The sequence below is a fragment of the Drosophila mauritiana genome, chromosome 3L (assembly GCF_004382145.1).
Source record: "Drosophila mauritiana strain mau12 chromosome 3L, ASM438214v1, whole genome shotgun sequence".
In the NCBI taxonomy this organism is placed as follows: Eukaryota; Metazoa; Arthropoda; class Insecta; order Diptera; family Drosophilidae; genus Drosophila; species Drosophila mauritiana.
Window position 1 is genome coordinate 16,985,644 of NC_046669.1, and position 17,855 is coordinate 17,003,498.

The 17,855-nt window shown below is 45.8% G+C and overlaps 8 protein-coding genes across 9 annotated transcripts; 2 read left to right on the forward strand and 6 right to left on the reverse strand.

The window, feature by feature from the left end:
* Window positions 1–218: 218 nt before the first annotated feature.
* LOC117141444 (exocyst complex component 1) lies at window positions 219–3,542 on the reverse strand. The gene is made up of 6 exons (XM_033304898.1): window positions 2,889–3,542; window positions 2,603–2,830; window positions 2,095–2,544; window positions 1,551–2,032; window positions 979–1,486; window positions 219–900 (listed from the first exon to the last, which is right to left on the reverse strand). Exons 1-6 carry the CDS (start codon window positions 3,540–3,542, stop codon window positions 553–555), a joined length of 2,670 nt encoding a protein of 889 aa, XP_033160789.1. The 3' UTR covers window positions 219–552.
* A 339-nt stretch (window positions 3,543–3,881) lies between these two features.
* On the forward strand, window positions 3,882–4,726 carry LOC117141446. The gene is made up of 4 exons (XM_033304900.1): window positions 3,882–3,961; window positions 4,023–4,084; window positions 4,353–4,522; window positions 4,582–4,726. The coding sequence occupies exons 2-4, from the start codon at window positions 4,039–4,041 to the stop codon at window positions 4,636–4,638; spliced, it is 273 nt and encodes a 90-aa protein (XP_033160791.1). The 5' UTR covers window positions 3,882–3,961; window positions 4,023–4,038; the 3' UTR covers window positions 4,639–4,726.
* LOC117141445 (DNA-directed RNA polymerase III subunit RPC7-like) lies at window positions 4,727–5,509 on the reverse strand. The gene is made up of 3 exons (XM_033304899.1): window positions 5,366–5,509; window positions 5,168–5,296; window positions 4,727–5,110 (listed from the first exon to the last, which is right to left on the reverse strand). The coding sequence occupies exons 1-3, from the start codon at window positions 5,507–5,509 to the stop codon at window positions 4,751–4,753; spliced, it is 633 nt and encodes a 210-aa protein (XP_033160790.1). The 3' UTR covers window positions 4,727–4,750.
* A 238-nt stretch (window positions 5,510–5,747) lies between these two features.
* Window positions 5,748–7,286, reverse strand: LOC117139832 (RAB6-interacting golgin). Its single transcript, XM_033302473.1, has 3 exons — window positions 7,093–7,286; window positions 6,309–7,008; window positions 5,748–6,251 (listed from the first exon to the last, which is right to left on the reverse strand). The coding sequence occupies exons 1-3, from the start codon at window positions 7,190–7,192 to the stop codon at window positions 6,035–6,037; spliced, it is 1,017 nt and encodes a 338-aa protein (XP_033158364.1). The 5' UTR covers window positions 7,193–7,286; the 3' UTR covers window positions 5,748–6,034.
* Window positions 7,287–7,389: 103 nt separating this feature from the next.
* LOC117139833 (ubiquinone biosynthesis protein COQ4 homolog, mitochondrial) lies at window positions 7,390–12,182 on the reverse strand. Of its 2 annotated transcripts, XM_033302475.1 has the most exons (5): window positions 12,088–12,182; window positions 8,579–8,805; window positions 8,315–8,519; window positions 7,824–8,047; window positions 7,390–7,752 (listed from the first exon to the last, which is right to left on the reverse strand). In XM_033302475.1, exons 2-5 carry the CDS (start codon window positions 8,797–8,799, stop codon window positions 7,596–7,598), a joined length of 807 nt encoding a protein of 268 aa, XP_033158366.1. In that variant the 5' UTR covers window positions 8,800–8,805; window positions 12,088–12,182; the 3' UTR covers window positions 7,390–7,595. The 2 variants fall into 2 exon arrangements, with proteins under 2 accessions (XP_033158366.1, XP_033158365.1); XM_033302474.1 differs by lacking the exon at window positions 12,088–12,182 and having other exon boundaries at window positions 8,579–9,989.
* LOC117139831 (UDP-sugar transporter UST74c) lies at window positions 10,087–11,740 on the reverse strand. Its single transcript, XM_033302472.1, has one exon. It carries the CDS (start codon window positions 11,511–11,513, stop codon window positions 10,392–10,394), a length of 1,122 nt encoding a protein of 373 aa, XP_033158363.1. The 5' UTR covers window positions 11,514–11,740; the 3' UTR covers window positions 10,087–10,391.
* Window positions 12,183–12,414: 232 nt separating the features above from the next.
* LOC117140607 (neurofilament medium polypeptide) lies at window positions 12,415–16,779 on the forward strand. The gene is made up of 6 exons (XM_033303617.1): window positions 12,415–12,690; window positions 12,742–12,886; window positions 12,947–13,006; window positions 14,875–14,928; window positions 15,068–16,098; window positions 16,163–16,779. Exons 1-6 carry the CDS (start codon window positions 12,490–12,492, stop codon window positions 16,412–16,414), a joined length of 1,743 nt encoding a protein of 580 aa, XP_033159508.1. The 5' UTR covers window positions 12,415–12,489; the 3' UTR covers window positions 16,415–16,779.
* On the reverse strand, window positions 13,002–14,943 carry LOC117140608. The gene has a single exon (XM_033303619.1). The coding sequence runs from the start codon at window positions 14,795–14,797 to the stop codon at window positions 13,082–13,084; it is 1,716 nt and encodes a 571-aa protein (XP_033159510.1). The 5' UTR covers window positions 14,798–14,943; the 3' UTR covers window positions 13,002–13,081.
* Window positions 16,780–17,855: the final 1,076 nt, after the last annotated feature.

Sequence of the window (17,855 nt, forward strand, 5' to 3'; positions counted from 1 at the left end):
AGCAATCTCTTTTGATCTTGAAGAGCTCTCTTTGACCTTAGAAGGCTGTTTGAATATGCGCGGTATACATTTTACGATCAGCTGAAAATATCTGGAGTACAGCTTTTTAAATTAGAGTTATACTATAAAACTTTGAAACAAAAAGACAAACTTCTATCTGTGATTTTTAAAGGCTGACGTATAAAAGACCAATTCATCAGTAAGATCTCTACAAAGTCTACATCTTTATATATATAATTTAGTTTACTCGCATTCTTGGACAAAAGTTGAGTATTGGCTATGTAATTTTAGCTTAGAACTTATACAATAATCAACTTCAATGGCTAGCTGTTGAAAAGTTCCCTTAAAGGCCTACTCTTCGAGTTAGTCTCGTTGATATTTCTTTACGCGATCCCTCTCTTTTGAACGTTTTGAACTTTCGCAGATCCACATCTGTTTAAATAAACGCGCCATATATTTTGCAATCAGCAGAAACAGCGCTTTAAATACTATTGCACTTAAAAATAAAACCCGGTTGAACCGCTCCCTGACTTTCAGATTCCAATCCCTACATCAGTGGGAGCGCGCTATGTCCGAGAAGAAGGCGAGTATGTCCTGAATGTTGAACTCCAGGTTGATCATGGCGCCGGCGTAGCACTTTTGGATGCGCTCCTCCAGGTAGTTATACTGGGCAATGAACTCCTCCTGCATGGCGTGCCATACCACCTGCAGTAGGTTCTCCTCCTCGCTCAGGTGCTTTTCCACCTTCTTGTAGAGGTTCTCCAGTCCTTTCTTCACCTCTCGCGCAGGATACTGAGCGATCACCTTGCGGAGTTCCTGCTTGGAGAAGGCCATCTGGTAGCTGATCTCCGTTTCCTTGACTCCCTGGGCCACCTTAAGTTGCACGCCTTCGAAGAATTGCTGCAAAGGCAGAATGGAAATTTATGAGATGGCGATCCACTTATCTTTTTTTCTGGAAGGTCATTGACTTTGACTTACATTTAGTTTCTCCAGCGGCCGGCCGAAGTACTGAGTCACATACGCTTTTAGCGCATCGTTGTAACACTTCTTGGCCTCCTTTTTCAGGGCGTCCAGACCAGGAACCTTAAGCTGGGCTAGCAAAGCGTACATGTGGTGGTAGTTCTCCATGCGCACTACCTGAACTGGTGTCTTGGGATGCTCCTGCGAATGCAGTTGAATGCCCTCAAATATGGCATTCACCAGCTGCAAGTACCACTTCTCCATGTCCGTGCGGCGATCCGATTTGCGAAATATGCCCTCTGCAGTTTGGGCAAAGTTTTCAAAGTTTTCCACATACGGCAGAATGGCTTTCGATCGTTTGTGCAGCTTTGCCTCCCGGATAGACAGTAGTTGGTTCTGCATAAAGCGGTCGAAGCTCCGCTTCACCTGCACCAAGGCGGAAGCGAAGGTCATGCTGAGAAAGGAATGTGTGTCCTGGGCGGACATGACGTGCTGCGTAAGTCGCACAAAAACGTAAAGGGAGTAGCTACGTAAAATAAATTTGTTGATTAATTCTGCCTAGATCCCATTACTATATATTGATAACTTACAAGCTGTCTACACGCTCAAAGCTCTGGATGAAGCTAACCAGCTCTGGTTCTAGGCAACCGAAAAGACCCATCATCAGTTTACGCACATCCTCGTTGATCTGACGGTCAATCCGCTTCTGCGGGACACCATCGGCTGATGGTGAAACCGCTCCTGCTATGATGGACTGCGTCATATCCACCGCCTTCTCCATTTCCAACGTAGTCTGTGTGTTCTTCGTCGTTGGACTGATCACGTCCATCTGAAAAAAGTTGATGCAGAAAAGCTGTTCCTGCAGGGCGATGGGTTCCAGCTCAGCTAGAACCTTTTCCAACAGTGCATCAAATCGAATTCGATCCGCTGTCTCCACACCAGGACCCCACTGATCCCTGTTGATTCCCAGTGTGCCATAAGGAATGGTGGAAACTGCGGACTTTCTAGAAGACGTAGACATGTCCAGATCCTCCCGAGAATTCCGTAGTTTCTCCGTCACCTGAATTTTAGCCTATACGATGGTCGAGATTAGTTTAGATTACAATCTATTACATTTCCATGTTCATATCTTACCAAATTAAAGAAGTTCCTCACATCCCTGTCATAGATCTTGCTCAGCGATGCTGTGTACACACGCATTAGGCCATCGTAGGTCTTCCGATCCATGGCTTTTGTCCAGTGCATCAGCTCAGTATAAGGCGTCAGTTCCCGATGGACGTTGGAATGGTTAGGCAGCGTAAGTTCGGTGCTGGTCACCTGCATGTCTCCTATTTCATTGCCCAGGTGGATGAATAGGTTGTTCATAAACCGACTGACCGTGGCCGAGAACTTTTGTTTCCACTTTTCAAAGCGCTTGCGTTGGTCCTGCACCGCCTCCAAACGCAGCAGAGCGGGATCTATATCGCTGTTCATGGCCTGTTGCAGGCACTGAGCAGCTGCAATGGCTGCTTTGCGTCCATTGGCGGTTTTTAAATCGGGTTCATCCAGAGCCTGCTGCTGGCTGTGCGGCAGGTCCAGTTGACTCTATTAATGTAGCAAAATTATTAAAAACTATAAAATTGGGTAAACTAAGAATACGCACTATGACTTTGTTGAGCTCCTTCATTAGCTTGATATTGTTATTGTTGGCAATCTCGATCATGGCATTTTTGCCTCCAATTTTCTCCATGGTTTCCTTGACATGCCCCAGAATGTCCTCGTAGCTGTCTAGACGGTTCTCAAACTTATCCGCCTCGGAGATAGCGTTGTCAATGTGTTCCATCATTTTCAGAACCTTCTGTTCCGAGGCAAGTACACTTTGCATATTGGCCTGCGAGATAAGAAATTATGAGTAATGTATACACGCTGAACAAGCCCAATTTACTTACTCCATCCAAATCGTGGAGCTCCCGGGACAGCTGCTCTATGAACTGCTCAGCATCCTTGATGGCGAAGTCGCACTCGGAGAAAAGTTTGCCCAGCTCGTTGGCCTCTTTGTCCGTCAGAGCGGTAAACTCCTGGGCCTCCTCCTCTTCGTCCTCCTCGTCGTCCGTGTGATGCGTCTTCTGGGCCGCTCTGCCCAATGCCACTTTTTCTGGTGACTTCTCCGACAGCCAGGCTGCGGGCACATTCCGGAACTCCGCCCGCTGGCCACGCACGCTTTTTTGGATTTGGCGATTGAGCACCGCCAGAAAGTTTTGGCGCTCGTGAGGGTTAAGGGCGTACCATTTGTACTGCTTTTCCAACTGCAGATCGAACTCATGCGTCTCGAACTGCTCGTTCCGGCCGTCAACCCACTTAATCTCGTCCAGTTGCCAGCTCCGCTTGCGCTTGTACTCGCCCTCGCGCTGCTCTGACTGTTTGATGAGGCACAAAGTGACCACAGGGACCGGTGGCGCCGTGGTAACCACGCAAAGGTAGCACGGCTTCTTGTCCTTCTTCTTGACCACCGTCACCACAGAAAGGAGGCGTTCGCCGGAGGCCAGGAAGAGCTCCTTCTGCAGCGTGTGCTTGATGTTGGCCATGGCGCCAATGGACAGCATGGCTGGGAATGTCTTCGGGAGGCACTGGTCTCGAAAAAAGTCCTTTCAAGAATCAACAACTGGCCAATTGTTTGCACTTGCAATTAGCAATCGGAGAACGCCTCCGCACCAACAGCTGATTTAACAGCGCTTCTGCAGAGGCGTTTACAGACTATCGGTTGGGGATGAGCGCATTGCGTGAGTGTTGTTTACGTGGTTAAAAATCACATAGTAAAAATATGTTAAGACTACAGAAACCAATTAAAATGTATTAAATCATAATGTTATTTAAACATTTCAGTATGATACACACATTGAGGGCTTCATCGCATCGTAGGTAATAACAAGTAAGCAGCTCGTGATCTCATCTCCAACTGTTGGGTAGATATTATTCTATAGCAACACAACGGTCACACTGTTCAACACAAGGTAATCTTCGGGTGAGTTACAATGCGAAAAAAATTTGGCAGTGAAAATAAACCCATATTTACCCATTTCCAGCTACTTTCGAGCAATCATGTTGGTTAAGCACATTGTCAAGCAGGGGCTTCTGCTCAAGAACGGTGAGTTGGAGTGGCCCAACACCCCTTTTCAGCAAAACTGCTAACCTTAAAAATTACATAATGTGGATAAGCAAAGGGAGAATCTTTAAGGAACTGCGAAGGAATGGTTCACCCACCAATCTTCAGAATAGCCATGGATATTATCAGAAATAGCGAAACAAATATCGGAGGAAACTTGAATGAGATCATTGCCCAAGTTGCATTCCGTTGGGATTACCCCTTTTTAAAATAACTCACTTAAATATTCTTCCTTGATCTTTTATTTCAGCTGGCGCTTTGTCGCGTGCCGCTTACCACGGTGGACATGGTCCCCACTCCACCATGAACGATCTGCCCGTGCCCGCCGGAGACTGGAAGGAGCAGCACAGCCAGAAGAACGCCAAGTACAATGCCGCGCTCATCACTGGCATTCTCGTCCTGGCCGGCACTATTGGATTCGTAAGTGGCTGGCATATTCCTTCCATCCTATATCGGTCTAATTGAAATACGCTTTGCAGGTGAAATCTTCTGGTGTCATCCACTTCAACTACTACGCGCCCAAGAGCCTGGACTAAGCCAGCGTTCCCTTATGTGTAAATTAATCCAACATTTGTGTTAAATAAGCTTAAAGTGGCGACATAGTAAATCACAGATCCGAAAGTATTCAGTTCGATGGTTTTATTTGTCTCAGTATACAGGACCATCGTCCAAGTTGTCGTCCTCATCATTGAATGCTTCTCCATTATCGAAGTACGTTGCACCGTAGTCGTTGTCCTCGTCCATCTCATCATCCATCGCCGCCTCAGGATCTTCCTCCTCCTGTTCGGAATCGGACTCTTGCTTGTTCTCGTCCTGCTCACCGCCACCTGACTTCAGTTCCTTCTGCTCCAGAACCTTCAGTCTGTCCTCGATGTTTGTCTTCTTGGCCAGCAGCTTCGGCCTTGCATCTGCTCCACGACGTTTTCTACTGGAGATGTTTAGCTCCTGGGGCATGGCTTTGTAGTTAAAATCGGGTTGTGCTGTGAGCTTCATGCGCTCCATGGCTTTCTGGGGGTGTAAAAGCATGATTATAAGCAGCTAATTTAAAATAGCCAGTATTATTACTTCTCGCCAGTCCTTGTGATCAAAGTTTTTAGCGTCCCGACTGGCGGAGATCATGTAATAGGGGGAATCTCGCATTCGGTTCAGAAAGTCCTCCTTCCACAGGAGCTGATAGTTCTGTGTGGCGGTTGTCTATCGCAGTAAAATAGGTAAAAAGTTAATCAATGTTTTATTAGCTAGATTAAGTGGATTTATACCCACTTCTAGGGTAGTGGGTCTGTTCAAAACTGGCGGAAATGTAGGTGGCGGCGCCGTCTGCACCGGCATATCCTTTGTGCATCCCAGCATGGCCATTTGCTCCGCCGTGAGGGTGCCTGTCTTGCCACCCCTTCCGCGGCCTGCCATTATGAATTTTAAATTTCTTTTAATCTGATTAGAAACACTTATTTCCGATCGTATTGTTTAGCTTGCACGTTTATTTCACTCTTAAAACGATCAGCTGTTGCCGCATTGAACCGTGTTGCCACCTAGTCAAAGCCAAACAATAACACAAGTGAACAATGTTCAGTTTTTAATACCCTTATTTTTGTTAAAAATCTCAGTTTCAACTACTCAGTGTCCCAAAAATATAATTACACTTTAATTTTACACATTACATATACATATTTTATTTGCAATTTGCACTTCATCACTTATGCTATGAACATTAATTACATGCTAATATTAGAGCGCATTCCACATATTTCAGGCGTGTTTTATGTTTACGATTCCCATACAATATAGCCGATGGAACATAATTTACATACATTTCTTTCCAATTTAAAAAATATCATATTTCAGGGAGCAACGAATTGAAACTTATGGTCAGCTAAGCGAACAACGCCGAATATTCGAATTAAAGATGCTTTGAAGTTGAATTTACATTGGCGCTTAGGGGCTTTGTGGAGTTAAATCAATCGATTGGCAATCATCGGTTGGCGACAGACCCACTTTCTGCATCAATTCAGTGAGCTTCTGCGCTTTGCGGTCCTCGTTGTGGGCAATTACTGTGCATAGATGCTCGGTGAGCAGCTCCTTCTTTTCGGATGCATTATGCAGCTCTATCTTGGCCCGCAAGAACTGAGCCTCGATCTTAACGTATTGTTTTCTGTGTAACAAAAATATTAATAAGGGAAACACACAAGTATTTGGCTTCGCCACTCACTCTACATTGGCAAAATGTATGCAGGCATTGTCGATCTGCTTCCTTAGCAGGGCTACGTCCACGGCCAGATCACTTTCCAGCTTGGACAGCTCGTGGCGGATCTCCTCGATCTTTCGCGACTCCGCCGCCGTCTTCTGGGTGTGCTGCTCGATGGCCTGGTAGAGCATTTGCTTCTTTTGCTTGTTCTGCTCCTCGATCATGCGACGATGCTGTTCGAAGTCCTTCAGGGATATGCCCTTGAAAGGTGAGTCTGTGTTGAGGCGCTCCCGCGGCGAGGTGTCCTCTGTACTCGGCAGGATGCTGCCATCATCGGTGGAGCTAGTTGTCTGGCTGTCACCGCCGCTGATCTTCAGAATCGAACTGTCGTCGGTGGACGTTGTTTCAGCATCTGCATACGTGGCGGGCGGTTGTTTATCTCTAGCTGTAGCATTTCCATGGTAGAGTGCCTGTATTAATGAATCGGAGAGTGGGCGGTCCAAATTCAGCGATCCGTTCGCTACGTCATCCTCCGCCGCGGGAGTGGGAGCCGGTGGCTTCTCCGTGGGAGTCGTCGTTCCCGATTTGGCCTTCTTCGGCACATCCGGTTTTTGTATGGGTTGCTGTAGTTGCTGCAACTGTTGCTTCCGTAACTGATCCGCTTGCCGGAAGATCTTATCGGGCATACGCCGAATGCCGGGTTGATTCCGAAGCGCCTGCTTCGCTGCTCACGCACACATGGGCAAAGGTTTTTATTATAAACAGATAATTGTTTACACGCTTTGGGGTTCATGCTCAGTGATCTAACCTGCTTCCAGACTCGCAGGCCTTTTGCCCACACCGCCCTCCTTCACTCCCGTGATCTTGAGGATCTCGTCGTGGCTGAAACCATTGAATTTCTCAGTCATGGTGATTAAATTAGGGATAATTAGCCATTAAGAAGACGATCGACCGAAAAACAAAACAACACATCAGCAAATGCAAACGGAACGAGTGGAGTTGCCACATCGGGTTAGGTTTCGATGCGATCATTCGCGGAGATGGAGTGTTCTCACTGTGCTCAAATTCTAACATAAAAAAAAATATAAAGTTTTTGTTTACGATCTTTAAATTATTTCGCAAAATTGCATCAGCTTCCTATTTATTGCCATAATCAAATAATAGTTATATTGGTAAGTGGAAACATCCAGAATCAGTTTGACGTTACACGACGTTGCCAGATCACAATTCTACGATCGCGATAGTACTACTCGATAGCCGCAATCGATAAGTTCAAAAATTTAAAATCGGGCTTAAAAATAAACAGCCTTATCAAGCTTTATTCAGCACAGTAATGCCCAATTCGGAGCGCAGATCGTGGATGTTCTGCTCCCAGCGCTTCTCCCAATAGACGGGCAACAAGGGCTTGGCCCGCTTGCCGTTCTCCAGGGCCCACGGCAAGTAATGCTTCAAGTACGCACGCCGCTGCCTAAGTAGACGAGAAAATAAACAAACGCGTGAATGGAGGTATAATTAGAGAGCCCAGTTCACTGAACTCACTTGGGACGTAGGCGAACTGCTCCAAACACCGCACCACCGTAGCACATGGGCAGGCCCGTGTTCAGAGCCTCCACCCACTTGACGGCCACCTCGCCCAGCATATTAGTGGGCATGTCCAGCACCGTGTGGATCAGGTCGTGGCATTCGCGATACCGCGTCATCAAGTAGGCCAACTTCGGGTCCTCCAGAAACCGCACGGCCATGCGACTGTCCGGCGTGACTTGCTGAAAGTTAATTACCAAAATTATACTTGAATCGATGGACAGAAGCAATTATTATACCATCTATCTAAATATTTCTTTTATATGCAAGTATGTACATATATGAGACAATAATTTTTAAGATTTTTAATTGAATTTAATCGAATTCGAATTCGACCTACTGCCATGACATTCACTGTCCAAATTCTCTTAGGAATGTGTTTGAACCAGACTTTCGTACGTGTTATGGTTACTAAGGTTTGCTCCTACCGGTTTCTTCGAACCACTTACATTATCTTTCAGAAACTTTACGTAAGCGGCTCCAAAGGTATCCGGTGGCAAAGTTTCCAGGTACTTGAAGTCAATGGTGCTGGTGTGGATGCGCGGCTTATCAGCCATGATGCGCTGACCCTCCTCGCTGGCCTGCATGGTGTCCAAAATAGTCCATAGAGCATCCTCTCCAGTCGTTTCACCCAAACAGGCGATCATGTCATGTCTTCATAATAGTAAATAAGAGTTTTAGGAGGTTTTTTTCAATTTAATCAGATGCCCTACCGCCTTGGATTCAAGAGCGCAGCAATGGAGGATCCGGCCCCCAGGAACAGCCGCTGGAAAGGCGATATCTCGATTCGCTCCTTGAGGTACTGACGCTCGAAGGCATCCAGAGGCTCCGCCTCGGGTGCTTCTGTGGCCACCGCTTGGCTATTAACTTGGGCCAAGTGAAGGCCTCGCCGCAGGGCCAGCGGCTTTTGGAGACGCAAACAGCGTTGCATCATGGTGATCTGTGGGTTCATAGAGGAGATATGGGGAGGTGCACCCGGCGGTGACCTTATCAGCACGATCGTCGGCATCATCATCATTATTATTATTATCATGATCATCAGCATCGCACACAAACATGACCCTGACTACCTGTCTTCGGTTAAAGCTGGTCTCTCGAGCCATACGTACGTATGTACGTGCCCACTTTCAATAGCGGCGAATATGAGCAAACAATTTGTCCATAATGTGGGTACGCGGACGGGGCTGATGCTGACTAACAATTTACCTCACCGCACGGCTAAGTCTGTGCAAACCTGTTTCGGCTTCCTCATTACCTGTCCCCACTCCGAATCCCTCACTTCACCACCGCCCATCAATATTGCGGGCTCCCAAAATAACCCAAACAAAGTGCTGCCGGGGCACTGGCACCTCATTCTGCGGTTTTATGCCCGATTCAATGTCGTCATTGTTGTTTCTTTGGATAAATGGGTAGTCACTATTCAAAAGATAAGTTAAGTTTAGCAACAGTCACTATTTAAAAGATAAGTTAAGTTTAGCAACAGCTAAACAGCAATACGAAACATCTCTGTGGGTTATTTAAAGCTTCATCTTTTGATAAGGAACTGGGCACGGAACTGGAACTGGGAACGAACTAAAATCCAATTCTAGGAAAATAGATAACCATCTTAAAGCATACATACATACATATTACGCTAAAACTAAACAGTTTCAGCTGCGCAAATTTATTTATCATACTTTTCAGAGATAGAAAAAGATTCTTCAGCACTCCAATCTAAACAAAAGTCTTTTGAGGCAATTATAAAATGAAACGGAAAATAACACAGCAAGGCGTGCTAATCTGAATAATACTATTACCACTCGCAATCACGTTATTGTCTGATAATATTGTTGTTTTTTTTTTTATTCAACATAAAAACCCAAAAATTTGATAAAGAGTAACCAGTAATCGAGTAATCTATCAAAGGCTTTCTACATAGTGTTGTTGAGTGATTACGCTGCTGGGCTGTCCGGCACTGCAGTACTTTGTTTTGTAGCAATCTCAAGGCGCCGCCAACGTGTTTGCCCAGAATAGATAAACAACCGATTAAGCACAAGTAATTGGCAAATCCCACAACGTAGTTCCAGACATTACTTATTTTACACAAAAAAGTAATTAGAAAAGCACATGTGAGAGAGCAAGATGTCTGCTTAATTTGCAACGTCCAAGTTGCTGGCCTTATCGGAGCAGGCAATCTTATCAATAATGACCCAAAGTGGAACAGAAGACGGAACACAATTGGTTATCTGGCCCACCCATTCCGTAGGAGGAGGAGTGGAAGTCTGTGTATTTCTATTTCTTATGACACTTTCGATGCAGGAAACAGTTGCATGCAGACAAATGTACAAAGTGATTAAAATTATATAATTGCTAAATTACACTCTTTAAGAAACATAGCTAGATATATGTACAGAGACGATGCGCTGTGTGGTTGTAGGAAATCGAATACGAACATTGTCGCGAATCGCAGATCGCAACTGAAGTACGCAGTACGGAATACACTAAACATATCGTATGGCTTTGGCTTGAGTTTGAGCTAAGACGAAGCTAGACATTCTCGCCGCGGGTGCTGGGTAAGTGGTCCTGCTTATCGGGCGCCCGCTTCCGCCGAAAAGTGACGTACGTGTAGAGCAGACTAGCCAGCACGCTGATGTTGATCCCAATACAGTTGAGCCACGAGAAGACGTAGTCGCCGCCAATGAACATGCCCAGATATGTTACGCAGATGTTTTTCAGGCAGCCCACAATGGTGGTGGTCAGCGCCGAGTTGAACTGCGTGCACAGGATGGTGCTGTACGATAGGATGAAACCCATAACGCAACTGAGCAGGAACTGCAGCACAAACACTGAGTCATTCCATTGTCCAAAGTTCAGCGCCTGATCCAGATCCCCTGTAACATAGTTGAGGGCCAGGGCAGGCAGAAACATAAACAGCGAGTTGTAGTACATCAGGCCGTATTTTCCGATCTCCGAGGTGTCAAGTTTTTTCTTCACATACACGCCATTCGAGGCGGTCAAGGCGTTAGTGATCATCACATAGATGTAGCCCCTCATGTTGAAGGACAGATCATCAGAGGCGGCCAGTAGCGCCCCACCGATCATTGCGTACACGCTGACCTGAACCGCATTCGAAGGACGCAGTCCCAGGATCTTGAGCTCCAGCAGCATGGTCATCAGGATGGAGAAGCGTCGTAGGGCCGCGAACATGGGCAGACTTAGGGTCTTTGTGCCACCCAGTCCAAACATCATGTTTCCCAGAAATATCAGTGGCAGTGGAAAGATCTTGGCGAAGGTATTCCTCTGCAGAGGGGGAAAGTTCACCAATTTCAGGCGCTTGCCCATGCCCAGGACCACAATGCTAGCAGTAAGTTGGCCGAGGCTGAGGAACAGGAACGAGGGGAAGTGGTAGGAGGTCAGCACCGTCTTGTTTACCACCGTAATCATGAAGGAGGACAAGCCATAGAACAAGGCGCTCCCGATCTTCTTGACGAACAACGCCGAGTCCTCGCGTTCCCGGTGGCTCAACTCCTTCGAACCGGATCCATTGAGCAGCGATGCCCGATCCGCCAATCCGCCCATCTTCTCCTCCTGCTCCCTGTTTCCGACATCGCTCTCCGCCAGGAGCGGCTGCAAGTCCAGTGTAGTGTTGCCGCCGCGCGACATACTCATCGTATTTGCGGGAGTGCTGGTAGTTGAATTAAATCACTTTCGTCACTATCGTTCGTTCGGCGGCGACTATCTTGCGGCGCGCACATTTGCTCACTTTTTTCGGGGCCACTTTGGGGCCGGGGAGGAAGCGTTCCCACAGCACATTAACGAGTATTTGCTATTTTTACCGACGCGAAATCGCAGCCATTCTTCCCGGAACATATGTTCAGTGTGGCAGCAGCAGAGTTGTCAAAACACGCTACGCAAACGAAATACCCTAAATGTGCCACACTGTTACTTAACAGCTCCTGTCACTTTTCTAGCGGCATGTCAATGAAAAAGAATATAGGACGTGCAAAATATATATTGCAATAATGTATTTAACTGTATCTTACACTAGAAACATATCCCTACTAATTAGAGCCAAACACTAAACTTCTGTCATATGTACGATTTCCTCACGTAACAGCTCACTAACTGATTTCACAAGATGTCTACGACAAAAAACTATTCGTTTATATGAAATTGCTATAACCGCTGCCTGTAAACACTCTTATACTGATGGATTACAAGTCTAATTAATAAATAAACTTACCGTATAAATTTTAAGACATCTAACACTCCACAAATTAATTTAACCTACACCGCTTGATAATCAGCTGTTCTGTATAAAAAACAATAACACTGTTAACAACAGCGCACAGTGGCTAACATAGTCCGAAAGGCAATGTTGTGGAGTAACAAGAACAAAATTAATATTTTCAATTATTGATTCTATGTGCCATTCCCTAGGATATGAAGTAATTTTTATTGTATACATTTTTATAATAATGCGCGTTTTTGTCTTTGTTTTGAATATTAAAATAAAGCCATCCTCATTAATCCCACAAAATTGTTGCCTTCGTCCCACTGTGCACAAGGCATATAAATAGTAGTGGCAACGCTGCCCGAAAGACCGAAATTGTTTGGTTTTTATTTAGACAACATATTGGATAAAATGAGTGGCTTAAAGGCGAAAAAGTCCAGCAAGGGCGACCAAATCCCCAAGCCCATTAGCATTAAGAAGGAGAAGATGGAGGAGGACCGGAAGCTGCATCCCATGTCCCATTACATAGACGACCGCCTGGAACTGGTGAAACAGATTTTTGGGACCTTAAAACCGAAAACTATTTCGAACCTAGCTCCAGAGTTTCTAAAGGTGTGTTAAAGTTCTTCATATAAAATGCAATTAATCAATACTTTTACGCAGAAAACGCCACTAGACGAAATCGAGGAACTTTGTCTGGAGGAGTTACTCTGCTTGTCTACGAAGCGCCTAAAATCCATAATAGAAAACACCAAATGTCCCACAGACACTGAAAGCTCCGAGGACTCCGATGTGGAGCACAAAGAAGGTAGGTTGAATCACTTGCTTGCTTTATAAACCCACCATTCATTATAAAGTCTCATTTCAGAACACATCTCGCTAGAGGAGATATCCTCCGACAGCGACATCGGTCAGGAATCCCGAAAGAGTGAGTTGTTGGCATAAGATACATTTAATTTAGAGTTAATTATCTGTGTAATCTGCACAACTGCACGCCGTAAAGTTATCCACCGTACTTAAACTTCTCGCAGGCAAAGAGTGGCGACACGTAGAATGCCCGCAGTATGCAAATATCCTCTCCTATGCCGATGACCACGTTATCCTTATCCTCTTTGCCCACCTCCAGGGTAACGACAAAGTCTCCAACCTCCAAGCAGCCCTTCTTCCTCATAAAGTCCACTCCAAACTCAATAGGACTGTAGCTGCACTCGTTGAGATCCTTAGTGTAAAGAACCGGGTGCATGTTACGGCGCAAATGAAGCGCACGAGCGAGCTCCACCTTGCAGGTAATGGTTTCCGCATCATCTGTCTCCTCCAGCGGCACCATCACATATACTGGGCAATAGATCTCAATGCGCGAAAGGGCCACGCTGGCGGTCTCGCAAGTGGTGAACAAAAATATGGCTTGACACTCAATTGAGCTAATTGTGCGGATTATAAAATTCACTATGGTCTGGTATGAGGTTAGGATGCTCTTCAGTACCATCTTATTCTGGACTGCGCCAACACGGTAATCTTTTATGGGCATCAGTTTTTTGACTATCAGCGGATATTTGTTGCACCATGGACTTTTTTGGATGTGAATAGCGTCGACCTTCCACAGGAAATCGTGCAACTCAAATCGCTTAAAATCGCTGCAACGCTCCAGCGGAACCGTGCCAATTACTGGCTTCTTTTGGCACTGCGAAATGGGAAGCACGTCCTCCATAATGTAGTTATACACGCAACAGTTTACGTTGAACATGTCCGGTATCCAAATGTAGTCCACCAGCTTTATGATGCCTAGCAAATCAAGCATGTTGCTCCGCACATACTCGAAATCTATCATTCCGATCAACTTTAGGTTGAAATCGGAGTTCAAGGTCTGCCGCACGGCACGCAGAAAGCTCTTGCATCGTATCTTGGGCAGAACCACATAGTTGGCATTCAAAGACGCGGCCATCTCAAGGTCCTTCATGTACAGATCGGGATATAGGTCGGGATCCAGAGCGTGGCACTGTCTAGGGAGCTCTATAAAGTCGTAGGAGGCTACCAGACCGGCATCTATGATCATCACGGTTAGTGCTTCCCGCAGTGTCTTCACCACCTTACCCCTAACTTCGCGTCCGATCAGCACAATATCGCCCAACTGAACGGAGGCGAGATAACACCGCAGATTGATCACGTACACTATTTCCTTAAAGCCTTTGTAGCGGTAAGACTCATCCGTGGTGAGTGTGACCACTCCACCTCGTGCCAGCATCACGGTGCAGTTGTTCCGCAGCCTGCCAACGCGACAGCACTCGCCGTTAATCTCCAGGGCCAGGCCAGTTGTCAGACGTAGTTCCCTCTCTGCAGAATGCGCCGAAATGGCGATGTTCATGGTGTCCAAAATGGCTTTCAGTTCATCGGGCTTGTTGCCCACCGTATCCACGTGAAAGGTGTAGGTTCCATTTTCCAGCATACGTCGCAGCTCGTCGTGAGTGGTTTCCGTCACCAGCTTGGCCACAAGACCCAAATGGTAGTATCGCTTCCGCTTTCGCCGTCTGGCGTGCTTCTCGTGAGCCTCGCATGCCGCTTTAAAATCCTTTAAACGCTGCTCCAGGTCATGTTGTCCATTAAGACGCACCGTAAACTTCTCCAGACGATTCTCGTCGTCCGGCTGCTCCTCCTCCTCCCCCTGATCCTCACCTGTCTGACTGTCTAATTGCGGCGTTACCTCTTTCTGGTTAATCGGCATCCTGGCGTGCAGTTAATTTAAGTATACTTTAATCACAATTTGTAATGCAATCTGTGTCAATCTTGTCTGATTTTCAGCCAAGAAGAAGATCAGATCCAAGAAAACGAATAATGGGAATGAAAACAAAGAGTGTGAGTACAAACTTTACGAATGAATGTATAAAAACTAAACGAAATCGACCGAATGTATGATAACAACAGCCATCTGAGACTGTGCCCCCGTTTGACTGCAAATTTGCTCAGGTTACTAAGGTATTCTTTTCTCCCACAGCGGGCGGTCAAATGAGCGTGCTGGAACTGTTGGAACTTCAGGCGCGTGCCAGGGCCATCCGCTCCCAACTGGCAATGGAGCCAATCACCAAAATAGAGGTCAAGTCGGATGATGATATTGACGAGCTACCAGTGAAGAGGGTACAGAGAAAGGAAAAGGAAAAACGCAGCCCTAAAAAGACGGATTCGGGCAAGCGCAAATCGCAGGAATCAGCTAGAGCAACACCTAATTCCCAGCCAGATAGCAGTAGCAAGGAGCAGGAAGCGCCCCGGAAAAGAATCAAGATCAAGAGAAACTATAGGCTGACTTCAAAGTCGCCAGAAAAGGAACGTAAACCTCCAACATCTACTCCTTCACCCGAAACATTGGTTGCATCTAACGATTTAAACAAACTGTCACGTTCCAAATCACGTTCAGCCTCACCAGATGTGATAACTATACAAACGGAACCCGAAACACTGCTGATCAGCGACAGTACGGATGATGAGGCCACCAAAAAGAAGACAATAGAAACAACTACAACTAAGCAAGTCGACTCGGACCCACCAGCCCCAGTCGTTGAGAGTGAGCCAGAGGAGGGAGAAGTGCGCGATGAACCCGAAGAGCCTGCCAAGGTAGTTGAGCCAGCCAATCCAGAAGAGCCAACCGAGTCAGAAGCAGCAGTTATTTCGAAAGAACCGGAAAGTAATAAGCCCGAAGAATCGGATAGGTCTGATAAGCTAGATAAAACAGGGGATAAGGAACAACCCTCGGAAGAAGCTCACCCAGCTAATCCCCCTGCAGAGCCAAAGAAGCCGATTGCAGCCGAACCAACTGCCCTTGACGACGAAGATCAAAACGACGACGTCATTTCAATAGGTGGGGATCTAGAAATGATTGAGGAAATGACGAAGGATGACGATACATCTTGGGTGAGCATTAAGAGCGAGAAAAAGGAGAAGATGCAGGATCCTGAAGAACTGGACAACGATGTCATATCCCTGGGCACAAGCGAGGACGAACGCGATAAACTACAACAGGGAGACTCCGAGGTATTTTTAAATGCTCCTCAAAACAGTCACTTTTTTATCAATAGAATAATCCTTTTGTTTGCAGTCCTGGCGTTCACGCTACATGAAGAGTTCCAAGGTCAGCCAAGTGCTGGCCGAATCGCGTTTGGGAAAACGCGTCCGCGACAAGCTCAAGAAATCGAAGCGCAGCAAAGTCACCGCCAGGGAGGAGCAGGCCAAGGTTGAAAAGCCGGACTCATTTACTTCCAAGCATGAAGACGGATCCATAGAGCAATACCAGGAGCTTCTGCAGCACCGACAGCGTAAAACTTCAAACAGTAGCAAGGGGGATAAATAAGTTTAGCCGCTAAGGGCGGGATTTATTGAAAAGTCGCGTACTGACGCACGGCCCTAGTTTATATGGCATATAAAAAGTCAAATAAAAATCCGCTGTCCTCGGGGGCGGTAGGCAACAAAAAATTTGAATATATCGTGCTAAGCGGATATTTAATTTCTCATTCGTCTTTTCTATACTCTATTCGTGTAGAGTATTTATGCGTTGAATTCATGTAGAAGTAGTTGCTTTTTATAAATATAATTTTTTAAGTCAGGCTTTTTAGTTTTGTGTAACAAACCGTGTAAAGGCTACAAAACTTTTAGTAACATTGCAAAATATAATCTGTGTAACGCAGTTTTTGGATTTACTATTTATTTAAAATTGAATACATATATTTTATTTAAAAACTTGTTTATTTGTATTTTTCAGAAAATACGATAACAGTTTGTTTTTAAGGAGAGTTAGCGTGGGCCGAGCAGCTTGGAAAAGGCAGTTAAACGAGCCGCACGCAAGTTACGCCTGTGCATTGATATTATTTGTCATAAACAAGCTGAAAAATCATTAGGTACGCATTTGAATGGAAGGGTTTTGGTTTAACCCAGTTTCGGCTCCCCACCCGGTTTTCTATACATATAAGGATTCAGCTCCACCCGCCACTTTATCATCGACTTCGATTTCTAATCATGCGGTTGCAGAACATGTCCACACCACTCTACACTCGAGTCTACTCCCACCACTTTTCACTGTCCTCCTGGCCATTCCACTCGACTCGATTTGTTAGCCACCCCAGTTCGGTGTTACTGGTCTGGTCACTGGACTATATCTCAATTATGCTGCTGGGGGGCGGCGGTTGAAGCGTGTTGCACCATAAACGATGATTGTTTTATCAGAGACTCGGGCGTGTTGATAAACTGTTTTAGCAACAACAACAAAAAATGGTCCGGAGAGTTGTTCTCTGAGTGTCATTTTTATATTTGGCTTATCTAATACGCATGTCCTGTGAGCAGAGGGTAGGATTCGCTTACTTATATGGATGTGTGCTTTTACTGCGAATCCATCAAGTGGGCGCCCAGTATACATACATACATATAAATTGGACATGGGTATAGAAAAATTGTTAAAAAATTGTTGTATTACAATTTAAAATAAATGTATATTTAATTTTTTTGACTTTTTTAGACCAAATTTATATGCTTTAAGGTGCTTAGACGAAATAAGCGGAAACAAAAATGAACTCTCTACTGAAATGCCCCACGTTGGGCGCCAAATAATGTACGTAGTTAGTGGATAAGACTAGCACATGTTTTGCCAAGCTCTACCACCCACTCCCCTACTAGGCCGTTTGGTTGTCTCTCTTTTTAGCCCGTAGAACGCCCCCGCGGCGAGAAGTAAACAAAATAGCAACAGAGCGTTGCCCGCTGGAGGTTGGGGTTGGCACTGGGGGTGGTTTCTCCCGCGGTCT